The sequence below is a fragment of the Rhodamnia argentea genome, chromosome 9 (assembly GCF_020921035.1).
Source record: "Rhodamnia argentea isolate NSW1041297 chromosome 9, ASM2092103v1, whole genome shotgun sequence".
In the NCBI taxonomy this organism is placed as follows: domain Eukaryota; kingdom Viridiplantae; phylum Streptophyta; class Magnoliopsida; order Myrtales; family Myrtaceae; genus Rhodamnia; species Rhodamnia argentea.
In genome coordinates this window covers 24,457,426-24,479,481 of record NC_063158.1, presented here as the reverse complement: position 1 = coordinate 24,479,481, position 22,056 = coordinate 24,457,426, and the positions used below count along the sequence as shown (strand labels likewise).

General features: G+C 38.4%; 3 protein-coding genes across 4 annotated transcripts; 1 reads left to right on the top strand and 2 right to left on the bottom strand.

Annotated features, from left to right (window-relative positions):
* Positions 1–5,750: 5,750 nt before the first annotated feature.
* Positions 5,751–8,420, bottom strand: LOC125316703. The gene is made up of 3 exons (XM_048285746.1): positions 7,578–8,420; positions 6,236–6,304; positions 5,751–6,144 (listed from the first exon to the last, which is right to left on the bottom strand). The coding sequence occupies exons 1-3, from the start codon at positions 7,777–7,779 to the stop codon at positions 6,083–6,085; spliced, it is 333 nt and encodes a 110-aa protein (XP_048141703.1). The 5' UTR covers positions 7,780–8,420; the 3' UTR covers positions 5,751–6,082.
* Positions 8,421–14,023: 5,603 nt separating this feature from the next.
* LOC125316702 lies at positions 14,024–16,871 on the bottom strand. Its single transcript, XM_048285745.1, has 3 exons — positions 16,038–16,871; positions 14,701–14,769; positions 14,024–14,609 (listed from the first exon to the last, which is right to left on the bottom strand). The coding sequence occupies exons 1-3, from the start codon at positions 16,315–16,317 to the stop codon at positions 14,548–14,550; spliced, it is 411 nt and encodes a 136-aa protein (XP_048141702.1). The 5' UTR covers positions 16,318–16,871; the 3' UTR covers positions 14,024–14,547.
* An 812-nt stretch (positions 16,872–17,683) lies between these two features.
* LOC115733792 (cysteine-rich receptor-like protein kinase 25) lies at positions 17,684–21,058 on the top strand. 2 transcript variants are annotated; one of them, XM_048285742.1, is made up of 7 exons: positions 17,684–18,369; positions 18,705–18,857; positions 18,950–19,071; positions 19,207–19,417; positions 19,731–19,968; positions 20,129–20,279; positions 20,383–21,058. In XM_048285742.1, the coding sequence occupies exons 1-7, from the start codon at positions 17,697–17,699 to the stop codon at positions 20,734–20,736; spliced, it is 1,902 nt and encodes a 633-aa protein (XP_048141699.1). In that variant the 5' UTR covers positions 17,684–17,696; the 3' UTR covers positions 20,737–21,058. The 2 variants fall into 2 exon arrangements, with proteins under 2 accessions (XP_048141699.1, XP_048141700.1); XM_048285743.1 differs by lacking the exon at positions 18,705–18,857.
* Positions 21,059–22,056: the final 998 nt, after the last annotated feature.

Below are 22,056 nucleotides of genomic sequence, written 5' to 3'. Positions count from 1 at the left end.
TAGCGAAGGGCAGCCATCGACAAGGCCCGGCGATTGCCGACAAAGGGAAAAAGGGACCAAAAAAAAAAAGACAAAAAGTAAAGAAGGAAAATAGAAAAAATAAATAAATTTATTATTAAATTTATTAAAAATTATCCACATCAACATTACTCGTACTACATTAGACGGCGGCATCCACTTCAACGATTTCCGGCCAAAATTAGTCAAATAGACTTAATTGCTAAAACATGAAAATGCTTAGGTCTCAATTAGTAAAATTAGATAATTTTCCCCGTTGAAAAAGAGAAAAGACAATTTCATATAGTAGGATTATTAATTTCTTCGGTGTTTCATTGTAGGTGGAGCGGATCCAAGCAAGCCGGGGCCGAGCCCCGGATGTCGTTGATGCAAGTTTATTACCGAAGTATGAACGTGTCTCAAATGATTGTGCACCTGTTCTATTTTAGTTTTCCTCTAAGTTACGGAAGGGCAGGGAAGTACCTTAGACAATGTGCCATCTGATATTTGTGTTCCAGCTCGCAAAATGTGTAGTAATGTTCCGAAAATCATTTTTTTTCGTAAAAGTTGGAGCTTAATTAATTTTGTGTGTGTCGGTTTCGTCAAGATCCCTTCATTAGTTAGAGGTAGCATCTACTGGGGTGATTGTTTAAGATATGTGTGCCCCTTGTCGATTATACTAAACATAATGTTCACGGTTTATTATCGATAAATCTTATAGTGAACAAAATAGATAGAATACTCTTTTAACTAGTTATGGTTAAACGGGTCATGCAGATGTCGTATTAATACTCTTCATTAATTAAACGAGTTATACGGGTCAATTTCGTGTTTGGTAAATATACGACATGATTACTAATCATGTCGTGGGTTGACTTGGAATTGATCCGAACACGATAAAACTCAACAAAATTTGCCAACGTTTGTCGTGTTTGAGTCATGTTATCATGTTATATCAGAAATTGTCACTCGTAATGTTATCTGCTTTGATGGATCCTCAATAGAGCTAGGATATTAGCAAAAGGGTGGTTGCGAAATTTAGGAAGAATTTCAAAAAAGGGCCCCGAGTGTCTTCATTTTCTCAAAAAAGGGTCAAGAATAGACCTTGTTTCAAATAAGAGCACCAAGTGTCCAATCGTATTTCAATTAAAGGCCTGAGCTCGCCGGCCGGTCAAATGCTCGCCGGCCGCTGAGCATATGACTTTTTCGACGGCTGAAATAAGGGGATTTTTGTCTCATATAATTTTGAATAAAAAGAAAATTCATAAAATTATAAATCTCAATGGTTCTTTCTCTTCCTCACTTCGTGAACAAATGAACCCGAATGCAGTGAGGATTAGTGGGCACCGGCAGCGTGTGACTAGGCGGTGGGGTGCGACCGGCGGCGGCGGTATGCGACCGAGCGGCATCGGCGTGCAAAGGATGAGGGATTTTGAACAAAAAACTTCCTCTCACGATCCTCACAAAGCTTGCGAAGGGTGAGGGATTATGCAAGTGTTACCCGAGCAAGGCCCGGTTGGCGCTAGCGGTGTGCAATCGGAGACTTGTGACCCGCAGGGGTGTGTGATCGGGCCGGCGGTGCCGTACGATCCGGTGGCGGCGACGTGCGAAGGGTGAGGGATTTTGAACGAAACCCCAATTTAGGAAAATTAGGAACTTCCGAAGAAGTCCATATCCGGGCCGGCTTCCTTTGCAATGTCTGCTCTCTAACTTTTTCGTCTTTGTGTTTTTGAAATTTTCCCTTTGCTTCCTCATAGCAGAGCTTACGGGACTCAACATACCCTTCACAGATTCAAATAGAGCTCTATAGCTCCATCCGAGCTTTAGCTTTCGGAAGCTGCTAATTCTGGCATTAGATATTGATCAAGTGGATTGATGTTACCATTCCAACTCATGACTCCCATTGAATTTTCATACTCCTTCAATTAAGTGATTAATAAATTGATGGCGATGAACCAGGTAATGGCAAAGCCCCCCCGAAGAACAACCGTAGCCTAGATAAAACTAAGGGCTCTCGGGCCGGTGGTGGCTTTTTCAAACAAATATTTGTGTATGTTAACAACGGAACATACGCAAAACACATGTTAGAAAATATTAAATAATTGATAAACATGGACCACGAACGACATGTATGGACCACAACTACAACAAATACAGTTAAAAAATGCACAAGAAATACAGCTTGTCATTAGAAAATGAAACTCACTGCCATCGCTATTGCTATCGTTGTCGTATTCCACCACATAGCCACTTCTTATCAATATGTTACTCAAGAGGTGTAATGGCCTTGTCTTGGACGAACGAAGTACTGGTTGAATCACATTAAGAAACTAACCTTCATAAAAATGAAAGAAATTAGAGGATTCGGGAAAATTAGTGTTACGACTAAGAGTTTCACTTCTGAAAAATTGACCTCGGCTGAATTACGAAAGCAAAACAAAGAGATACAAGCAAAATGATCTTCAAATTGAGAGGGCGAAGACTGTGTGAATCCTAGGAGCAGAGTTTTTTCATTTATGTTTCTTTCGAAATCCTTATGTCGAACCGGTGAAGAGATGAGGGAATGCAATTACTGTGTCTCTCACTTTCTCGTGACTCTCTCTCTCTCTCTCTCATCTTTCCATCCATGGTAGTGTGGTGCAGTAAACTCACGGATCTTTGCTTGTTCTAGAGGGAGGGGGCGGCCTTCGTTTGGAAGAGTGGGTTGTATCGTTATCACTACCGGCAGAGGCCGATTCACGCCGCCTCCCGGTCGCACACCGCTAACACTCGCCGGTGCTTGCTATGGCGTTACTTTCTCGTTCAGGCAACAATTTCTTTCGATGAAGAATGTGGGTTGGAGAAGAACATGGGTTGAAGGAAAAAGGAAAAGAACGAGGGTTTTGACATTTTAATTTAAAGTTTTGGCTTTTTCTTACTTATTTTTTTGGACAAATTTGCCCTTGTTCTAGCCGTCAGAAATATCACATGCTCATCGGCCAACAAACATTTGACTGGCCGGAGAGCTCAGGTCCTAATTTGGAATATGGTTAGACACTTTAGATCCTTAATTGAAATAAAGTTGAGCACTTCATGCCCTTATTTGAAACAATGTCCACCTTGGCTCTTTTTTGACAAAATAAAGGCACTTGGGGCCCCTTTTTGAAATTGTCCTCGGGATTTATATCCACCCGCCTAAAACATTTAGTCAAATATTTATTTTTATTACATGTGGGAATTACATATTAGATGAATGGAAAACCCAATGAAAAATATGCATTTATGTTTTATTGAGAGGAAATAATAAAGAGCTGGACTAATGACACAAATTTTTGTTTGAACTTTAGCCCAATGTACAATGTCGTTCCTGAACTTTTAATTTGTTTAATATATTCCCTGAACTTTCGGTAAATGTTCAATTTAGTCCCCGGATTATATAAAAATGTTCAATATTATCCCTAAAATTAAATTAATGGAATGATAACATTGAATCTTTTTGTAATTTAACAAGATTAAACTTACCAAAAGTTTAGGGACATTATGTAACAAATTAAAAAACATTGGGCTAAAGTTCAAGAACCACATTTAACAAAAGTTTAGGGACAATATTTTACATTAGACCAAATTTATGTATTATTTTTTTCATTATCCCTAAAGAGTATTATTGTAATAACTCCTATAAGTAGAGTTTCTAATTCTTATTATACGGTGTTCACTTGAGTGCCATAACTTTCAAAACATTTACTTAAGTGCCATAATTTTCAAAAATCGTTCACTTGAGTGCCATATTGACGTGGACGCCGGAAAAGCTGACGTGGCAGCCGGAAAGCCGACGTGGCATTCCAGAAAGTTACTGTAGCACGTTGAAAAGCTGACGTGGCATGCTAGAAAAGTTACTGTAGCACTCAAGTAAACGATTTTGCTTCGACGTAATACTCAAGTGAATGATTTTTGAAAGTTATAGCACTTAAGTGAACATTTTGAATTCGACCAAAAAAAAAAAAAGTGAACATTTTGAAAATTATGGCACTCAAGTGAATGCCATACACAAGTTATGTCACTTCTAGTATACTTTTCCTGATTTGTTTTGTGAACTTTCATCTATTTTAGCGACATAAAAAATTCATAGTAATATCGCTCTTTCCTAAAGTTTTAAATCTTAATTTAACGAGAGGTCGTGGGTTTTTACCTGTATAAATTAAGACATTCATGTTAAGACATAGATATTTCCTAATGGTTAGCAATCACGAAAAGACGGAATGAATGAAATTTCGAGCTATATGTATATTAAAAGAAAGGAGTAAATAGTAAACAGTTCATACCAAAAAATAAAATAAAAATAAAACAGTCAAAAAAGTGAAAACGTAAAAAGATTGGCAGCACGTTAATATGAAATTTGAGGAATTGCCTGAAAGTTTCGGGGACTAGGCCATATTATAGTAAGTTGTACCGTCCAAGAACGTGTCTGCTACCGCATTCCCGTCCGGCATTTTCTCAAATACCTTACGAGCTGAAACCGAAGCTGTACTACCCTTTGTCAACATGTGAACGAAGCTTTTGATAATAAACCCGAAAACTGTATCAACAGTTGATGCATTCTCTGGAGCCGAACGAGCTCGGATTACCGCTTCGAAACAATAATTACCAGGGAGAAAAAAATAATCATCTTCAAGCATATGAACGAAAGTATCAACCGCTTCAAATTCCACTAATTGTGAGGAGGATAGAGAAGGGGAGGACATCGGAATGGGACACATCATGGGGACATGAGGTCGAGGTGGGAGATTGCTCTGTGGAGGTGGCTGCCGTCGGGGTGGGTGATCGGGTAGGTGGCGGCCCGAGGGCCGAGGGTGAGAGGTTTTGGCGGGAAGGAGAGAGCTTCATATCCAGAGCACTCACGAAATAAGAAGTGTAAATAGATAGCCATGAGGCAATTGTTCTACAAAACAGAGGAATTAACAAACGCTGAAATCATCTAGGTTCACCAATTACATGTCAATTATGCTTCTGATGCAACTATGTCCATTTTGCGTTTCATTCACACATGAAGAAAATAAAATTAAACGCTGCATAATTCCGTAATTTCATTGTTATTTCGAAATTTGTACTCTTCAAAAGTTATTGGAGCACTTGACGAGATTGAGAATGATTCAATTCTTATTCCAATGTCAACATCGTCAACCGGCTTTTCGGACGGATACAAAAGCGGTTTCGGAGGCCTTCGCAATTTATCAATATCTCCTTCAAGCATGTCTAGGACTCAGCTCATTAATCGCCGATCATCGGGCATTGACTGTATGCACCAAAAAGCAACTATTACGATTTTTCTAGTTATCACTTTTTCCTCTTCTACTTCTCCATTTCAACTTCATTTGCTTTGCTGAGTTGATCATAAACCCATAGAGGGAAATAAGTTTGGCCTGAATGCTCCATATTTGCATTTACATTCCTCCGCCTACCGGCCATTTCCATAAGCAACATCCTAAAACTATAAACATCAGCTTTGTGAGAGACGCCACCAATGTCCCCGTAGAATAGCTCAGGAGCCATATATCTCAAGGTTCCTCTTGCAGTTGTCAATGATAGTATGTTGTGGTTTGCGGGATAAAGTCTTGCAAGCCCGAAGTCAGAAACTTTTACATGTCACATCCCCGATATAAATATTCTATTTCCTTAGGCACACCAAAAGAAATCTCGTATATTTTCTTCTGATCAAGAAATCTACCATCATCTCTATAGAAAATGTGCTTATACAAATATCCATTTGGCATGAAATCATAGACAAGACCTTGTTTTGGAATCATCAAAACAATGGCCAACAAGTTGCACGACATTGACATGGTGGATTCTTCCGATGGTAGGCACTTCGCTTATAAAGTCTTGGCCATTTGATTTAGGTTTGTTCAAAATCTTAGCCGCAATTTCATTGCCACTTCTAAGTGTTCCTCTGTACACAAAACCATATCCCCCTTTCCTTAATTTGTGTTTGAATTTTTTTGTGATTCTCTTGATGTTTGAGTAAGAGTACTTTATAGGCAGAAAATTGTTATGAGCTTGAAGAAATTCTTCAACGCTTGCATCCATTGCTCGGTGCCTTCTCGTCCACTTATAGATTAGAAACATCAACAAATGGAGCTCCAAGTATGAATTTTACGGCGATGAAGTGAGCTGCGGAGAAAATTGTCCAAAGATTAGCATAATCGTTTCTTAGGTCTTTCTATTGATGTGAAAACTGCAAGCAGAAAAGAATTATCCATACCAAAAATAAAGAGGATATTTGCAATTGTTTTTAATGCGACATATGTAGTGATACCCAATACAAGTTTGTCTGCAGAAAAACAAGAAAATTCATTAAAAATTTCCGAATAATGAGCGACAAATCAATGAATAATAATTGAAATTAACAAAGGAAGGAATACAAATCGGATTAAATACGAAAATTGGTACCAATAAACAAGGCAAAGCAATAAAATAAGAAAAAGGAAATGAACAAATAATGAATTCATATGCATATGGATCTAATCGGTTGTTTGGGGACATCTGTTCTCAATATACCACTTTTGATAGAAAAACACTTAAATGTTAACAAATCATTATGTTATTGAAAGTATGAAAAAAATCCACATTATGTTTGAGACCAAAAGAGAAAGGGCAAAACAATTGCGAGATAACCACTTAAAAGATGAAATGCACGAAATTGCATTTCGTCTTTTAAAAGTTGGCCTAATTGTCAAATTTGAACTTTATATAGAAGATCATCACAATTTTTAATTTTAAACAAAAGCTGTGCCAATGAATTAGGATTTATTTTTTTAACTGAAAAATAGATTGTAAAATGAAATTCCTAATTTATTTATTTTTTCACAGTAACCAAGTATGATAAATAGTTATAACTCACTATTCACAAATATATGTTTTTTTGTGATATTATTCCTTGATGGGCCTTCTTGGCCTTGAACTACACTGGGGCGTTACATCAAGACCTACTCTGGCTCCACGAGGCTGGAAGTGACCGCTTCCTCCTCAGCCCGACGCACACACTTTGAAGCCCGAGCCATTTGCCTTCTTGGTCAGGGACAAAAGTGGGCCAAAACATTGGCCTCTTCGGAAATTCATTAAGACCCAATCTGATTAAACTTCAAACTTTTAACACATGTTCACATGACCCATTAATGTTTAAATAATCCACTGGCATAGGTGCTTTTCTTCTAGTATTAAAGGCTCTTTATTTTGGATGCATGTATGATAACTGGGCTCCGAGAGAGTGGGGCCTCTGATCATCAAATAAAATGTGAATAACCCGTCCTCATCTCTTTGAAACGACGGGTCTTCCGGTTCCTAAAAGCACAAGTCAAACAATAGGTCGATGACCTATTTTCACACATCTATCTACGAATTCTGACTTGAGTGTATCGTCCATGAGTTATATGTGAATAAATATCATCCGAACTAATAATATAATACGAGTTTCATTATAGAAATATGATCAATAATTCACATGAACATGATCTATATTTTAATATTCGCAATATCTTTAAGAAGAGCTTTTGCGATAGTTACCGTGACGTATAAGAAAGAAAAGTTCATGGAAAGATACTCACAGCCGTTGTAGTAGTCGCACCCCTTCCCCCCATATCTGAAACCCAAGAAGCAAAACGAAAAGTATGCCGAGAATGGAAACGTTTCTTCCCCATAGGAGAGATTGAATCCCTCGGCCATCATATTGTGGAGGCCCTTGTATGGTGTACTCACATTATTTTGATTCCCTTCCCACCTCTGGAAGTCCGATGCCCATACCGTCATGGTTATAGTGCAAGAATCCTTGATATCCCCTACCGTTAGACCGGACCCATGTTGTACAGCATACGAGTACTCCTTCGTTTGGGAAAAATTAGGTGGCGGGTCGGCAAAGTATGCTCCATCGATACATGGTTTTGTATCGATATATGAAGCTAAAGTAACGGGTTGTGAGCACTTCACGACGACCGCCGAGGATTCATAAGGAGGATACTATGGAGGGGAGGAGCCTCTTAAGTTGGAGCGTGCTGATGGGTAACGAGGGAGGAAAGAGCAATTACCCTTTTGCAGTCCATCGTCAACCACCTTGATGTTACCGTAAAGGCCCACTGCGGAATCGAAATTGTAATTGATCAACTTCACATAATATCGGCCGGGATACAAATACAAAACGGTGCGATTATCTTTGCAAGCTAGCTCATACTTAGAGCAGCCACAACCTTTCGAATCGTCTTTCAATCGAAAAGGATAGCTTATGTTATGGATGTCACCGCAAGATAAAGCAGTATACACAAGGGATTCTTCTTCGCATTGCAACTCGTCCCTAACAGTCGAATACACGATGTGAGCAAAAATACTCGGTACAAAACCATGGATCTGAGAGAATCAATTATCTCTCCACAGTTTCATGAAATAATGGAAGTTCTAGCTTGGTTGTTATGGTGGAGACCCAACACAGGGATTGGATTATATGATAAAAAAAAATATCAGTTGGGTTTGCACCTGTCATTGAAATGTCTAAGTCAATCAGTAAGACAAAGTCAAGATAAGAAAAGTATTTTGTGTTGACCAAGCGAAGGTTCGTTCAATGGAAATTCTCCGGAGATTGTCATAGACGCAGTCAAACTACCATAAAACGTGTGAATATGAACTCTTGCCCTAAATTGAATCAAAATCCTTTTAAGTCAGGCATCTGTGATGTAATTTATGTCAAGGCCAATATATTTTCAGTGCTATATTATGAAGATAAAAAATGAGAACATGTAATGACATTAATGATAATTAAATTTGTTCACCTAGGTTTCAAGTAACGATTTTATTTGAGTCGTAACTTCTTTGCATTAAGTAAACCGGCAAAGTGATATGGAGGTCAAACCTAATATTTTCATGCGAACAAGTCTCCATACTAAGCATTTCTATTTGTTCTCGGTACTATACCTCCCACATATTACGGAGTTTAAAGGCTATTTATCTCTGTATCAACTATTCAATATTAATCTTGTTTAACCTATCTGTTATTCATCATTTTTCTCTATCAATAAGCATCTTAATAACTTAATACACTGACATTCTAAATTAGTTCTAACATGACTATATTAGTAATAGTAACTCATATTCCCCACTCAGATCCACCATCATGATATGTACTTTCGGGTCAATTCCAACTTGCCCTCAACATTATGGTTGTCTCAGTAAATGCCTTGTTATTTCTTTGCTCAGTCAGCGCCGTGCACTTTGATTTTTTTGACTCAGTCCGACCCAAAATTCTTCGCGTGCTCAATTTCCGTTCGTTGGGCAAAATTGTCGGCTTACATTGTGTTTTCTCTTGGGAAAGTTGTCTAAAGTGTTATAAATTTATCTTACGATGACCAATTCAATCCTAAAATTTTCAATTTGGCCAATTTATATCTTGCGGCCAATTTTGATCGAAAATCAATCATGTAGGCGCCGACTATTCTGCATGACACAACCGGTGCTGACATGGAAGATATACACTTTTTGCCACGTAATAGAGAGAAATGTGCCACGTCAACGTTTTCCGTTAAAAAAATTGACGGTGTTAACGAAAAGACTTGATTTTATCAATTTGTCAAGTTTTAGGACTTGATTGTACTTTTTACAAGTTTCAGGACTCAATTGCATTTTTGTGATAGGTTTTAGGACAGATCTCTTTTAAGAAGGATCAAATTGTGAATCTACTTGCTTTTCTAAAACACGCACTTCACAAATTTCCCTTCACTTTTAAGTATCATTGCTATTCATCTTTTTATTTTTACATTAGCTGTTAGTATTTGAAATCAGATTGTGGCTATAAAAAAGTAACGCTCTCAAGTCCAATTTGCAAAAGGCTATAAAGTCTAACATTTGAACTTCATCACAGAATTTCTACGACACTTGTTAAACAACTAATAATTAGAAAAAAAAAATTGCAATTTCGAAATGCATTACGGTGTTATGTAAAAGTCTTCTAAATAGAAGTTATTCCATATAAAATATGCTTAATCCAATATTTCGAATGCACTCGTTAACAAGACTCTTCGTATAAAAAAAAAAAAAAAAAGCTTGATTCCTGAATTGGCGCACGAAATTCTGGACATTATCAATTTCCTAAACGGAAGATATTATGGTAAATGAACCTAAATTATCATGAACCCCAACTTGCCTCTTCCACTCAGCCGACGACGATTTCCATCGTATCTTGTTGTCCTCTCTCTTTTCAACTGATATGACAGGAAATTAGAGCAAAGAAAGCAACAGCACTGGGAAAATTTCACGACCGAAGACTTTGACTGAACAAAACCTCTGCAAAAGCAAAAGGACGGAAGCGAATGAGAGGACGAGAGATGTTCAACTGTCATGACTGGAAAATAGAGAGGGAAGAAAGCAAGAGCGCCATGGAATTTAGCGAGCAAAGACTTTGACTGGACAGAAATCTCTATAAAAGCAAAGCAGACAAGGGAGTGAAAAGACGACAGCAAAGATGGCACGGACGGCTTCTTCTTCTTCTTCCTCTCCCTCTTCTCCTTCGTTGATCCGTTCATGTTATTCGGTCGCAAGATTTTGTAGCATTCTCTTGCTTGCGATAATCCTGCAAGTCACATCGTGCAAAATGGGCGCCGGTCAAGGTGCGTGCTCTTTGCATCTTAATCCGCTCCGAAAATTAGTTGATCTCGAAGATTTAACTAAGCACCTTAGATTGGGCATCTCTCTCACTTTTGTCAATTCAGTCCTAAACTTTTTTTAATTTTACCAATTGAGTCTGAAATATTTTCACATTTTGCCAATTGAGTTCTTACGATTTATTTTGGATGGAAACCGCTAATTTAGGCGTCGCTCGTCCTATGTGGCATAGTCAGCACTAACTTGGATAATTATTTTTATGTGTTTTTTGTGTTTTACTTCTTTACCTTTTTCTTTACCATTTTCCCTCCGTCGGCCACCACCCCGATTGTTGCCGACAAAGGGAAAAAGGGACAAAGGAAAAAAAAAGGGACAAAAAATAAAGAATGAATATAGAAAAAATTAAAAATATTATTAAATTTATTAAAAATTATCCACATAGCATTACTTGTACTACATTAGACGGCGGCATCCACGTCAGCGATTTCTGGCCAAAATTAGTCAAATAGACTTAATTGCTAAAATGTGAAATGGCTGAGGACTCAATTAGCAAAATTAGATAATTTTTCCCGTTGAAAAAGAGAAAAGGCAATTTCTTATAGTAGGATTTTTAATTTCTTCGGTGTTTCATTGTAGGTGGAGCATCTCCAAGCAAGCCGGGGCCGAGCCCCGGATGTCGTTGATGCAAGATTATTACCGAAGTATGAACGTGTCTCAAATGATTTTGCATTATTCGAAGGGTGTTGATCCAAGTGTTCTCTTTTAGTTTTCCTCTAAGTTGGAATGGCAGGGCAGTACCTTAGACAATGTGCCATCTGATATTTGTGATCCAGCTTGCAAAATGTGTAGTAATGTACCGAAAGTCTTTTTCTTTATGTAAAAGTTGGAGCTTAATTAATTTTGTGTGTGTCAGTTTCGTCAAGATCTCTTCATTAGTTAGAGGAAGCATCTACCGGGGTTATTGTTTAAGATATATGTGCCCCTTGTCAATTATACTAAACATAATGTTCACGGTTTATTATCGATAAATCTTTTAGCGAACAACACGGATAGAATACTCTTTTAACTAGTTATGGTTAAACAGGTCATGCACATGTCGTATTAATACTCTTCATTAATTAAACGAGTTATACAGGTCAATTTCATGTCTGGTAGATATATGACACGGTTACTAATCATGTCATGGCTTGACTCGGAATTGATCCGAACACGATAAAACTCAACAAAATTTGCCAACGTTTGTCGTGTTTGAGTCATATTATCATGTTATATCAGAAATTGTCACATGTAATGTTATCTGCTTTGATGGATCGTCGATAGAGCTCGGATACTAGCGAAGGGGTGGTTGCTGAATTTATATCCACTCGCCTAAAAGGTTTAGTCAAATATTTATTTTTATTACATGCGGGAATTGCATATTAGATGAAAGCAAAATCCAATTAAAAATATGCATTTATGTTTTACTGAGAGGAAATAATAAAGAGATGGACTAATAACACAAATTTTTTTTTAACTTTAACCCAATATACAATGTCGTTTCTGAACTTTTAATTTGTTCAATGTATTTCTTGAACTTTCGATAAACGTTCAATTTAGCCCTTGACTATATAAAAATGTTTAATGTTGTCCCTAAAATTAAATTAATGGAAGGATAATATTGAATATTTTTATAATTTAACAAGATTAAACTTACCAAAAGTTTAGGGACAATATGGAACAAATTAAAAAACATTGGGCTAAAGTTTAAGAACTACATTGAACAAAAGTTTAGGGACAATATTTTACATTAGACCAAAGTTTATGTATTATTTTTTTCAATTATCCCTAAAGAGTATTATTGTAATAATTCCTATAAGTAGAGTTTCTTAGATTTGTTTTGTGAACTTTCATCTATTTTAGCGACATAAAAAATTCACGTTAATATCATTCTTTCCCGATATGAGGTCGTGGGAGTTTACTTGTATAAATTATGACATCTATGTTAAGACATAGATATTTCCTAATGGTTAGTAATCACGAAAAGACGGAATAAATGAAATTTTGAGCTATATGTATATTAAAAGAAAGGAGTAAATAGTAAACAGTTCATACCAAAAAATGAAATAAAAATAAAACAGTCAAAAAAGTGAAAACGTAAAAAGATTGGCCGCACGTTAAAATGAAATTTGAGGAATTGCCTGAAAGTTTCGGGGACTAGGCCATATTATAGTAAGTTGTACCGTCCAAGAACGTGTCTGCTACCGCATTCCCGTCCGGCATTTTCTCAAATACCTTACGAGCTGAAACGGAACCCGTACTACCCTTTGTCAACATGTGAACGAAGCTTTTGATAATAAACCCGAAAACCGTATCAACAATCGATGCATTCTCTGGAGCCGAACGAGCTCGGATTACTGCTTCGAAACAATAATTACCAGGGAGAAGAAAATAATCATCTTCAAGCATATGAACGAAAGTATCAACCGCTTCAAATTCCACTAATTGTGAGGAGGATAGAGAAGGGGAGGACATCGGAATGGGACACACCATGGGGACATGAGGTCGAGGTGGGAGATTGCTCTGCGGAGGTGGCTGCCGTCGGGGTGGGTGATCGGGTAGGTGGCGGCTTGAGGGCTGAGGGTGAGAGGTTATGGCGGGAAGGAGAGAGCTTCATATCCAGAGCACTCACGAAATAAGAAGTGTAAATAGATAGCCATGAGGCAATTGTTCTACAAAACAGAGGAATTAACAAACGCTGAAATCATCTAGGTTCACCAGTTACATGTCAATTATGCTTCTGATGCAACTATGTCCATTTTGCGTTTCATTCACACATGAAGAAAATAAAATTAAACGCTGCATAATTCCGTAATTTCATTGTTATTTCGAAATTGGTACTCTTCAAAAGTTGTTGGAGCACTTGACGAGATTGAGAATGATTCAAGTCTTATTCCAAAGTCAACATCGTCAACCGGCTTCTCGGACGGATACAAAAGCGGTTTCGGAGGCCGTCGCAATTTATCAAAATCTCCTTCAAGCATGTCTAGGACTCAGCTCATTAATCGCCGATCATCGGGCATTGACTGTATGCACCAAAAAGCAACTATTACGATTTTTCTAGTTATCTCTTTTTCCTCTTCTACTTCTCCATTTCAACCTCATTTGCTTTGCTGAGTTGATCATAAACCCATAGAGGGAAATAAGTTTGGCCTGAATGCTCCATATTTGCATTTACATTCCTCCGCCTACCGGCCATTTCCATAAGCAACATCCTAAAACTATAAACATCAGCTTTATGAGAGACGCCACCAATGTCCCCGTAGAATAGCTCAGGAGCCATATATCCCAAGGTTCCTCTTGCAGTTTGTCAATGATACTATGTTGGGGTTTGCGGGATAAAGTCTTGCAAGCCCGAAGTCAAAAACTTTCGGAGTGAAATTTTGATCCAAAAGAATATTGTGAGGCTTGATGTCAAAATGTAGAATTTACATCTCACATCCCCGATATAAATATTCTATTCCCTCGGCCACACCAAGAGAGATCTCGTATATTTTCTTATGATCAAGAAATCTACCATCATCTCTAGAGAAAATGTGCTTATACAAATATCCATTTGGCATGAAATCATGGACAAGACCTTGTTTGGAATCATCAAAACAATTGCCAACAAGTTGCACGACATTGACGTGGTGGATGCTTCCAATGGTGGGCACTTCACTTATAAAGTCTTAGCCATTTGATTTTGGTTTGTTCAAAATCTTAGCCGCAATTTCGTTGACACTTCTAAGTGTTCCTCTGTACACAGAACCATATCCCCCTTTCTCTAATTTGTGTTTGATTTTTTTTGTGATTATCCTGATGTCTGAGTAGGAGTACCTTATAGATAGAAAGTTGTTATGAGCTTGAAGAAATTCTTCGACGCTGGCATCCATTGCTCGGTGCCTTCTCCTCCACTTACAGATTAGAAACATCAACAAATGGAGCTCCAACTATGAATTTTGCGGCGATGAGGTGAGCTGCGGAGAAAATTTTCCAAAGATTAGCATAATCTTTTCTTAGGTCTTTCTATTGATGTGAAAACTTCAAGTGGAAAAGAATTATCCATACCAAAAATAAAGAGGATATTTGCAATTGTTTTTAATGCGACATATGTAGTGATACCCACTACAAGTCTATCTGCAGAAAAACAGGAAAATTCATTAAAAATTTTCGAATAATGAACGACAAATCAATGAATAATAATTGAAACCAACAAAGGAAGGAATATAAATCGAATTAACTATGAAAATTGGTACCAATAAACAAGGCGAAGCAATAATATAAGAAAAAGGAAATGAACAAATAATGAATTCATATGCACATAGATCTAATAGGTTGTTTGGGGACATCTGTTCTCAATATACCACTTTTGATAGAAAAGCATTTAAATGTTAACAAATCATTATGTTATTGAAAGTATGAAAAAATCCACATTTGTTTGAGGCCAAAAGAGAAATGGAAAAACAATTGCGAGATAACCAATTAAAAGACGAAATGCACGAAATTGCATTTCGTCTTTTAAAAGTTGGCCTAATTGCCAAATTTGAACTTTATATAGAAGATCATCAAAATTTTTACTTTTAAACAAAATCTGTGCCAATGAATTAGGATTTATTTTTTAATTGAAAAGTAGATTGTAAAATGAAACTCCTAATTTTTTTTTTCGCAGTGACCAAGTATGATAAATAGTTATAACTCACTATTCACAAATATATGTTTTTTTGTGATATTATTCCTTGATGGGCCTTCTTAGTCTTGAACTACACTGGGACGTTACATCAAGACCTACTCTGGCTCCACGAGGCGTGAAGTGACTGCTTCCTCCTCAGCCAGACTCACACACTTTGAAGCCCGAGCCATTTGCCTTCTTGGTCAGGGACAAAAGTGGGCCAAAACATTGGCTTCTTCGGAAATTCATTAAGACCGAATCTGATTAAACTTCAAACTTTTAACACATGTTCACATGACCCATTAATGTTTAAATAATCCATAGGTATAGGTGCTTTTCTTCTAATATTAAAGGCTCTTTATTTTGGAGGCATATATGATACATGGGCTTCGAGAGAGGGGAGCCTCTGGCCATCAAATGAAACGTGAATAACCTGTCTTCCTCTCTTTGAAACAACATGTCTTCTGATTCCTAAAAGCACAAGTCAAACAATAGGTTGATGAACTATTTTTACACATCTATTGAAGAATTCTGACTTGAGTGTATCGCCCATGAGTTATATGTGAATAAACATCATTCGAACTAATAATATAATACGAGTTTCATTATAGAAATATGATCAATAATTCACGTGAACATGGTCTATATTTTAATATTCGCAATATCTTTTAAGAAGAGCTTTTGCGATAGTTGCCGAGACGTATAATAAAGAAAAGTTTCATGGAAAGATACTCACAACCGTTGTAGTAGTGGCACCCCTTCCCCCCATATCTGAAACCCAAGAAGCAAAACGAAAAGTATGCCGAGAATGGAAACGTATCTTCCCCGTAGGAGAGATTGAATCCCTCGGCCCTCATATTGTGGAGACCCTTGTATGGTGTGCTCACATTATTTTGATTCCCTTCCCACCTCTGGAAGTCCGATGCCCACACCATCATGGTTATGGTGCAAGTATCCTTGATATCCCCTACCGTTAGACCGGACCCATGTTGTACAGTATACGAGTACTCCTTCATTTGGGAAAAATTAGGTGGCGGGTCGGCAGAGTATGCTCCATCGATACATGGTTTTGTATCGATATATGAAGCTGAAGTAACGGGTTGTGAGCACTTCACAACGACTGCCGAGGGTTCATAAGGAGGATACTATGGAGGGGAGGAGCCTCTTAAGTTGGAGCGTGCTGATGGGTAACGAGGGAGGAACGAGCAATTACCCTTTTGCAGTCCATCGCTAACCACCTTGATGCTACCGTAAAGGCCCATTGCGGAATCGAAATTGTAATTGATCAACTTTACATAATATCGGCCGGATACAAATACAGAACGGTGCGATTATCTTCGCAAGCTAGCTCATACTTAGAGCGGCCGCCGCCTTTCGGGTTGCCTTTCAATCGAAAAGGATAGCTTATGTTATAGATGTCACCGCAAGATAAAGCAATATACACAAGGGATTCTTCTTCGCATTACAACTCGTCCCTAACTGTCGAATACACGATGTGAGCAAAAACACTCGGTACAAAACCATGGATCCGAGAGAATCAATTATCTCTCCACAGTTTCATGAAATAATGGAAGTTCTAGCTTGGTTGTTGTCGTGGAGACCCAACACGGATTGGATTATATGATGAAAAATTATCAGTTGGGTTTGCATCTGTCATTGAAATGTCTAAGTCAATCAGCAAAATAAAGTCAAGATAAGAAAAGTATTTTGGGTTGACCAACAGAAGGTTCCATCAGCGGAAATTATCGAGAGATTGTCATAGACGCAGTCAAGCTAACATAAAACGTGTGAATATGAACTCTCTTGCCCTAAATTGAATCATAATCCTTTTAAGCGAGGCATCTGTGATGTAATTTATGGCAAGGCCAATATATTTTCAGTGCTATATTATGAAGATCGAAAATGAGAACATATAATGACATCGATGATAATTAAATTTGTTCACCTAGGTTTCAAGTAGCGATTTTGTTTGAGTCGTAACTTCTTTGCATTAAGTAAACCGGCAAAATGATATGGAGGTCAAACCGAATATTTTCATGCGAACAAGTCTCCATACTAAGCATTTCTATTTGTTCTCGGTACTATACCTCCCACATATTACGGAGTTTAAAGGCTATTTATCTCTGTATCAACTATTCAATATTAATCTTGTTTAACCTATCTGTTATTCATCATTTTTCTCTATCAATAAGCATCTTAATAACTTAATACACTAACATTGTAAATTAGTTCGAATATGACTATATTAGTAACAGTAACTCGTATTCCCCACTCAGATCCACCATCATGATATCTACTTTCGGGTCAATTCCAACTTGCCCTCAACATTATGGTTGTCTCGGTAAATGCCTTGTTATTTCTTTCCTCAGTCAGCGCTGCTGAATCCACCCTCACCATGAGCAAACATCACTGCTCAAACTCAACCACCTTCTCTTCCCATAGCACCTACCACACCAACCTCGATCGTGTTCTCGATGATCTCGTTAGAGAAGCGGGTGCCGACGATGTTGACGGGTTCAACTTCACTTCGAGGGAAGCCAGCTCGAGCGAGGCCGTCTACGGCAGCTTTATGTGCAAAGGCGATGTCTCAAAGAAAGAGTGCGCAGAATGCGTCAAGAACGCGAGACTTGCGATAACCCGGATATGCCGGATGACGAAAGTCTCCTTCTTGTGGTACGATCAGTGCATGTTGCGCTTCTCCGACACCAATTTCACCAGGAAGATGGAGCTGGCACCTCTGTTGGATGGATACAATGAAGAGAATATAGAACAGCCAGATGAATTCATGAAGCTTCTGAACAAGACGATGGATCACATGGCTAGAGAGGCTGCTCGGCATCCTCCTAGGATGTATGGCCATTGCGACGCCAAGTTAAGCCGGGAGAAAACGTTGTACACATTCGCACAATGTGTGCCTTATATTTCCAAAAACAATTGTTCAGAGTGCCTTCGCAACGCCTCATCGAGCCTCTTAACCCTCCAAAAGGGGAAAATCGGGGGCCGAGTGTTGCTTCCAAGTTGCTTTGTCAGGTTCGAGATTTACCCGTTTTACGGGAGCAGCTCAAAAGGTACGGTAGACCTTCATATTTGATTTTTCAAAAGTTCATCATCATACTTGTTACTACATCTAAGATTAGAACTGAGTTTATGTTGTCCGCTTAAGCTGTGTCATTGCTCTTCGAGGAGTTATTAAGAGATTTTCAGCCAGCAAAAGAGTTCTTTTCTTCTCAATTCTACCACTGTTAAAATCTTTGCAGTTAGATTGCTCAATTGCTACAGCATTTGAATGGAGTTGGGGAATCTCTTGTCTCGTCTATGTGCTGGAACATGAAGCTTCCATCACTAGAAGGAGCCATACTTTCATGTATGTAAATGAAACTATTAACTCCGCCAACAAATGCAGGGAAAGTACACTTCCTGTTGAAAATATCGGCTGCAATCCTCGCTGGAGCCGTAGGATCGACGCTACTTTTTTGCATGATAGTCTGGCATTTACTACGAGGAAGAAGAGCTTTAAGAAGGGAGAGCGGAAGTCGCATAGAAGAAGATCCGATTGGTAACTTGAGCGAATAATGCTATGGCATGCATACAAGTTTATTGATTCTGTTTCACTAGATTCTAAAGATATCTGAACTATTTTACTGCCAGTTAGGAGGCAAATTTCTGAACTCCATTCCCTGCAATTTGATCTGCGAACGATAGAAGCCGCCACAAACAAGTTCTCGAATGACAACAAGTTAGGGGAAGGCGGATTTGGTCTGGTTTACAAGGTAATTAAGATGTTCAATCAGATCATTCAGCTTTTGACTTATCAAGAAGCCGATGCCTAATTCTTATACAATGAAGAAGCAATAGGATGCGTCCGTTACGAGCAACTTTCGAGTTTTTATGTCTTATGTTTTCAGGGTACACTACCCGGTGGTCAAGAAATTGCAGCAAAGAGGCTATCTAGGAGCTCCGGACAGGGAGTCGAAGAATTCAAGACCGAGGTCGAATTAGTAGCCAAGCTTCAACACAGAAACCTAGTGAGGCTACTGGGATTCTCCATGGAAGGAGATGAAACAATACTAGTCTATGAATACGTGCCCAACGGGAGCCTCGATTGCTTGTTATTTGGTTTGCCACTCTTTATCTCCTTTTCACCAAGTTAACACACCATCATATTAGTGGTAGCAGGACGACGAAATGCAAACAAACATCCTGTTCTTGTTCTGCTTAGGAGTTCTCCATCGTTTCTTTTATACATTGACGAATGCAACTTTAAAGATCAAACACTAGTTAAGAAATAGATATGGAAGGCAATGAATTACGTCATAATGAGAACATCTGATCAAAATTTGATGAAAGCAACTACATGTGATGATCTGGGCATGAGCATTATGCAAATACGAGTTGATGCAACTTACAGATTATTTCGACTGATGTACAGATCCCATGCTCAGTGGACAACTGGATTGGTCAACACGTTACAAGGTCATGGTAGGGGTGGCACGCGGACTACTATATCTTCATGAAGATTCTCGGCTTCGAATTATCCATCGTGATCTCAAAGCCAGCAACATCCTGCTAGATGCTGACATGAACCCAAAAATCTCAGATTTTGGTTTGGCCCGAATTTTCGGTACTGATCAGACTCAAGCAAGCACAAATAGAATCGTGGGAACATAGTAAGCTCAACACCTGCTAATCCGACTTGCTGTTGAAAAGAGAAGAGTGCGCCATTAGCATTGAACTTGGGGCATTTGTCCTCATTTTGTTCAAGCATTTTATATCCATAGTGAAAATTTCTAGGTTATCCTCTGCGTTAACGTATTGTGCTCAATGCAGTGGCTACATGTCTCCTGAGTATCTGATGTTTGGACACTTCTCGGTAAAATCCGATGTCTTCAGCTACGGCGTGTTAATGCTAGAGATTATAACCGGCAAAAAGAACAGCCAATTCTTCGCATTGGACTGCGATGACGGCCTGCTAGGCTATGTGAGTATCTTAATACAGCACTTCTTGTTTTGGCTAACATCACTGTTGATAGTAGCACAACAGCAATCTGAATAAAAATTACTAATACTAACTAATCTTTTAGGTTTGGAAGCACTGGAGCAACCGAACTCCGTCAGAAGCAGTGGACCCAGCTTTAAGTAAAGCTTACTCCGTGAACGAAGTGATCAGATGCATGCACATTGGCTTGCTCTGTGTGCAAGACGACACAGAAGACCGACCTACCATGGATTTGGTTATTCTCATGTTAAACAGTGAGTCTATTAGCATCCCAGTGCCTCAAAAACCTTCATTCTTCTTTCCTGTTAAGAAGTACATACAGCCACCTTGTGTGCTGAAGTCAGATCAATCTACCAACAAAGTGGACCAATCTAATAGCAAGATAATGTCACCGTGGTCTGCGACTGATAGTGGTTGCGTTGATTCAGATCCACGGTAGCCGAGATTTTGTGGCTACCATTTAGATTAACTCATTGTTTAGATTTTACCAGACAAATCCAGTAGGTACACTTTACTGTTGTAAGAGAATTGATATATCTTCTTGCCAGGACTCTGGCTTGTTATTTCTAGTATAAGAATAACGGAAGGGCACACAGGTAAGAGCAATACCATTTGCTTGGAAGAGCTTGGCAATTAGAATGTGATTAACATTTAGGCTTTATGATATGGCACATTGTGACGAGACTCGTGTTTTTACAGAAACTTCAGTTTTTCATGCTTCAAATGTTGTATATAATTAGAAAAAATTTTCAAGTCGTTCACTCAAAATGGTACAGCCTATCATGGCATCTGATTCATTTCTTCTTTGTTGCACATTAGCATAGTCGATACTCTGGAAATAGATTTTAGTTCATGATTTCGAAATTCGCTGACTAGAAACAGAGATAGTACGGCAAGAGTCCATGTGTTCAAGATTAAGGCGTTCCTACACCCATGTCCACATACTTGATAGCCTCTAGAAGCCAGACATGTTCTTGGTTGGACGATTAGTCGATCAGGATAAAGGGTCTGGACAAAAGTATAAAGAGCATAGCAAAAATTAAAGCTTTCACTATCCTCAGATGAAAGAAGGAAAAAGGAACGGCTCCTCTTTGCCAGGTCCAGGGAAAAAAAAAAGCCACTTGAACAGCGTCTATACAAGAAGACAGAAAAGGGTCCCCTCCCCAGCACAAAGGAATCGACTTTTGTGGCATATTGCAGGAATAGTATAGCATTATTGTGCAATAAAGTCAATAAAGCTGATACATCACTCAATCACAACCTCTCAGAGCATCCTAATCAGGGTCACACACGAGCTCAAAGTCTCACTTTTTGGGATTCCTTTGGACCATGCCTTCAAGGAGACGCACCACAATTAAGAGCTCAAAGGCTCACTTGTCTTCGGTACTCGAGAATCGTTAAATGTCTACGCTTCACATCAGTTTCCCAACAAAAATAGCAATTTAAAAGGCTCCAAACCTTTACTTTCACCATTCTTTTGAACCAGTTTTCTCTACTCCTCTTCCTTTATGGAGGAAGAGGAGAAGAAAACAATCAACTGATAAGTCAAGTAGCATTTCTAATTTAGAGAGGTCTGATGCTTTTAAAATGGTATGCTCCACTGAAAGACTATTAGATGAACTTGTAAATGCCAAAAAAAGAAAAGAAAAGAAAAAGAGGGTACTGAAAGGGCCAAGTCTCTAGACGGCATGCATGTCTACTTGTGGGGTCACAGGCCACTTCAAATTCTATTCAAGACTATCAGGATGATATTAGTGGA

Excerpts from the sequence above, each read along its gene's own strand:
- LOC125316703 (XM_048285746.1), bottom strand. The coding sequence starts at position 7,779 with ATGACGGTATGGGCATCGGACTTCCAGAGGTGGGAAGGGAATCAAAAT. Across the intron at positions 6,305-7,577 it reads GTGCGACTACTACAACGGCT|ACAAACTTGTATTGGGTATC; the intron begins GTGAGTATCTTT and ends GTTTTTCTGCAG. Across the intron at positions 6,145-6,235 it reads AAATATCCTCTTTATTTTTG|CTCACTTCATCGCCGTAAAA; the intron begins GTATGGATAATT and ends TTTTCTCCGCAG.
- LOC125316702 (XM_048285745.1), bottom strand. The coding sequence starts at position 16,317 with ATGAAGGAGTACTCGTATACTGTACAACATGGGTCCGGTCTAACGGTA. Across the intron at positions 14,770-16,037 it reads GTGCCACTACTACAACGGTT|ATAGACTTGTAGTGGGTATC; the intron begins GTGAGTATCTTT and ends GTTTTTCTGCAG. Across the intron at positions 14,610-14,700 it reads AAATATCCTCTTTATTTTTG|CTCACCTCATCGCCGCAAAA; the intron begins GTATGGATAATT and ends TTTTCTCCGCAG.
- LOC115733792 (XM_048285742.1), top strand. The coding sequence starts at position 17,697 with ATGAGCAAACATCACTGCTCAAACTCAACCACCTTCTCTTCCCATAGC. Across the intron at positions 18,858-18,949 it reads CATAGAAGAAGATCCGATTG|TTAGGAGGCAAATTTCTGAA; the intron begins GTAACTTGAGCG and ends TTTTACTGCCAG. Across the intron at positions 19,969-20,128 it reads AATAGAATCGTGGGAACATA|TGGCTACATGTCTCCTGAGT; the intron begins GTAAGCTCAACA and ends TGCTCAATGCAG.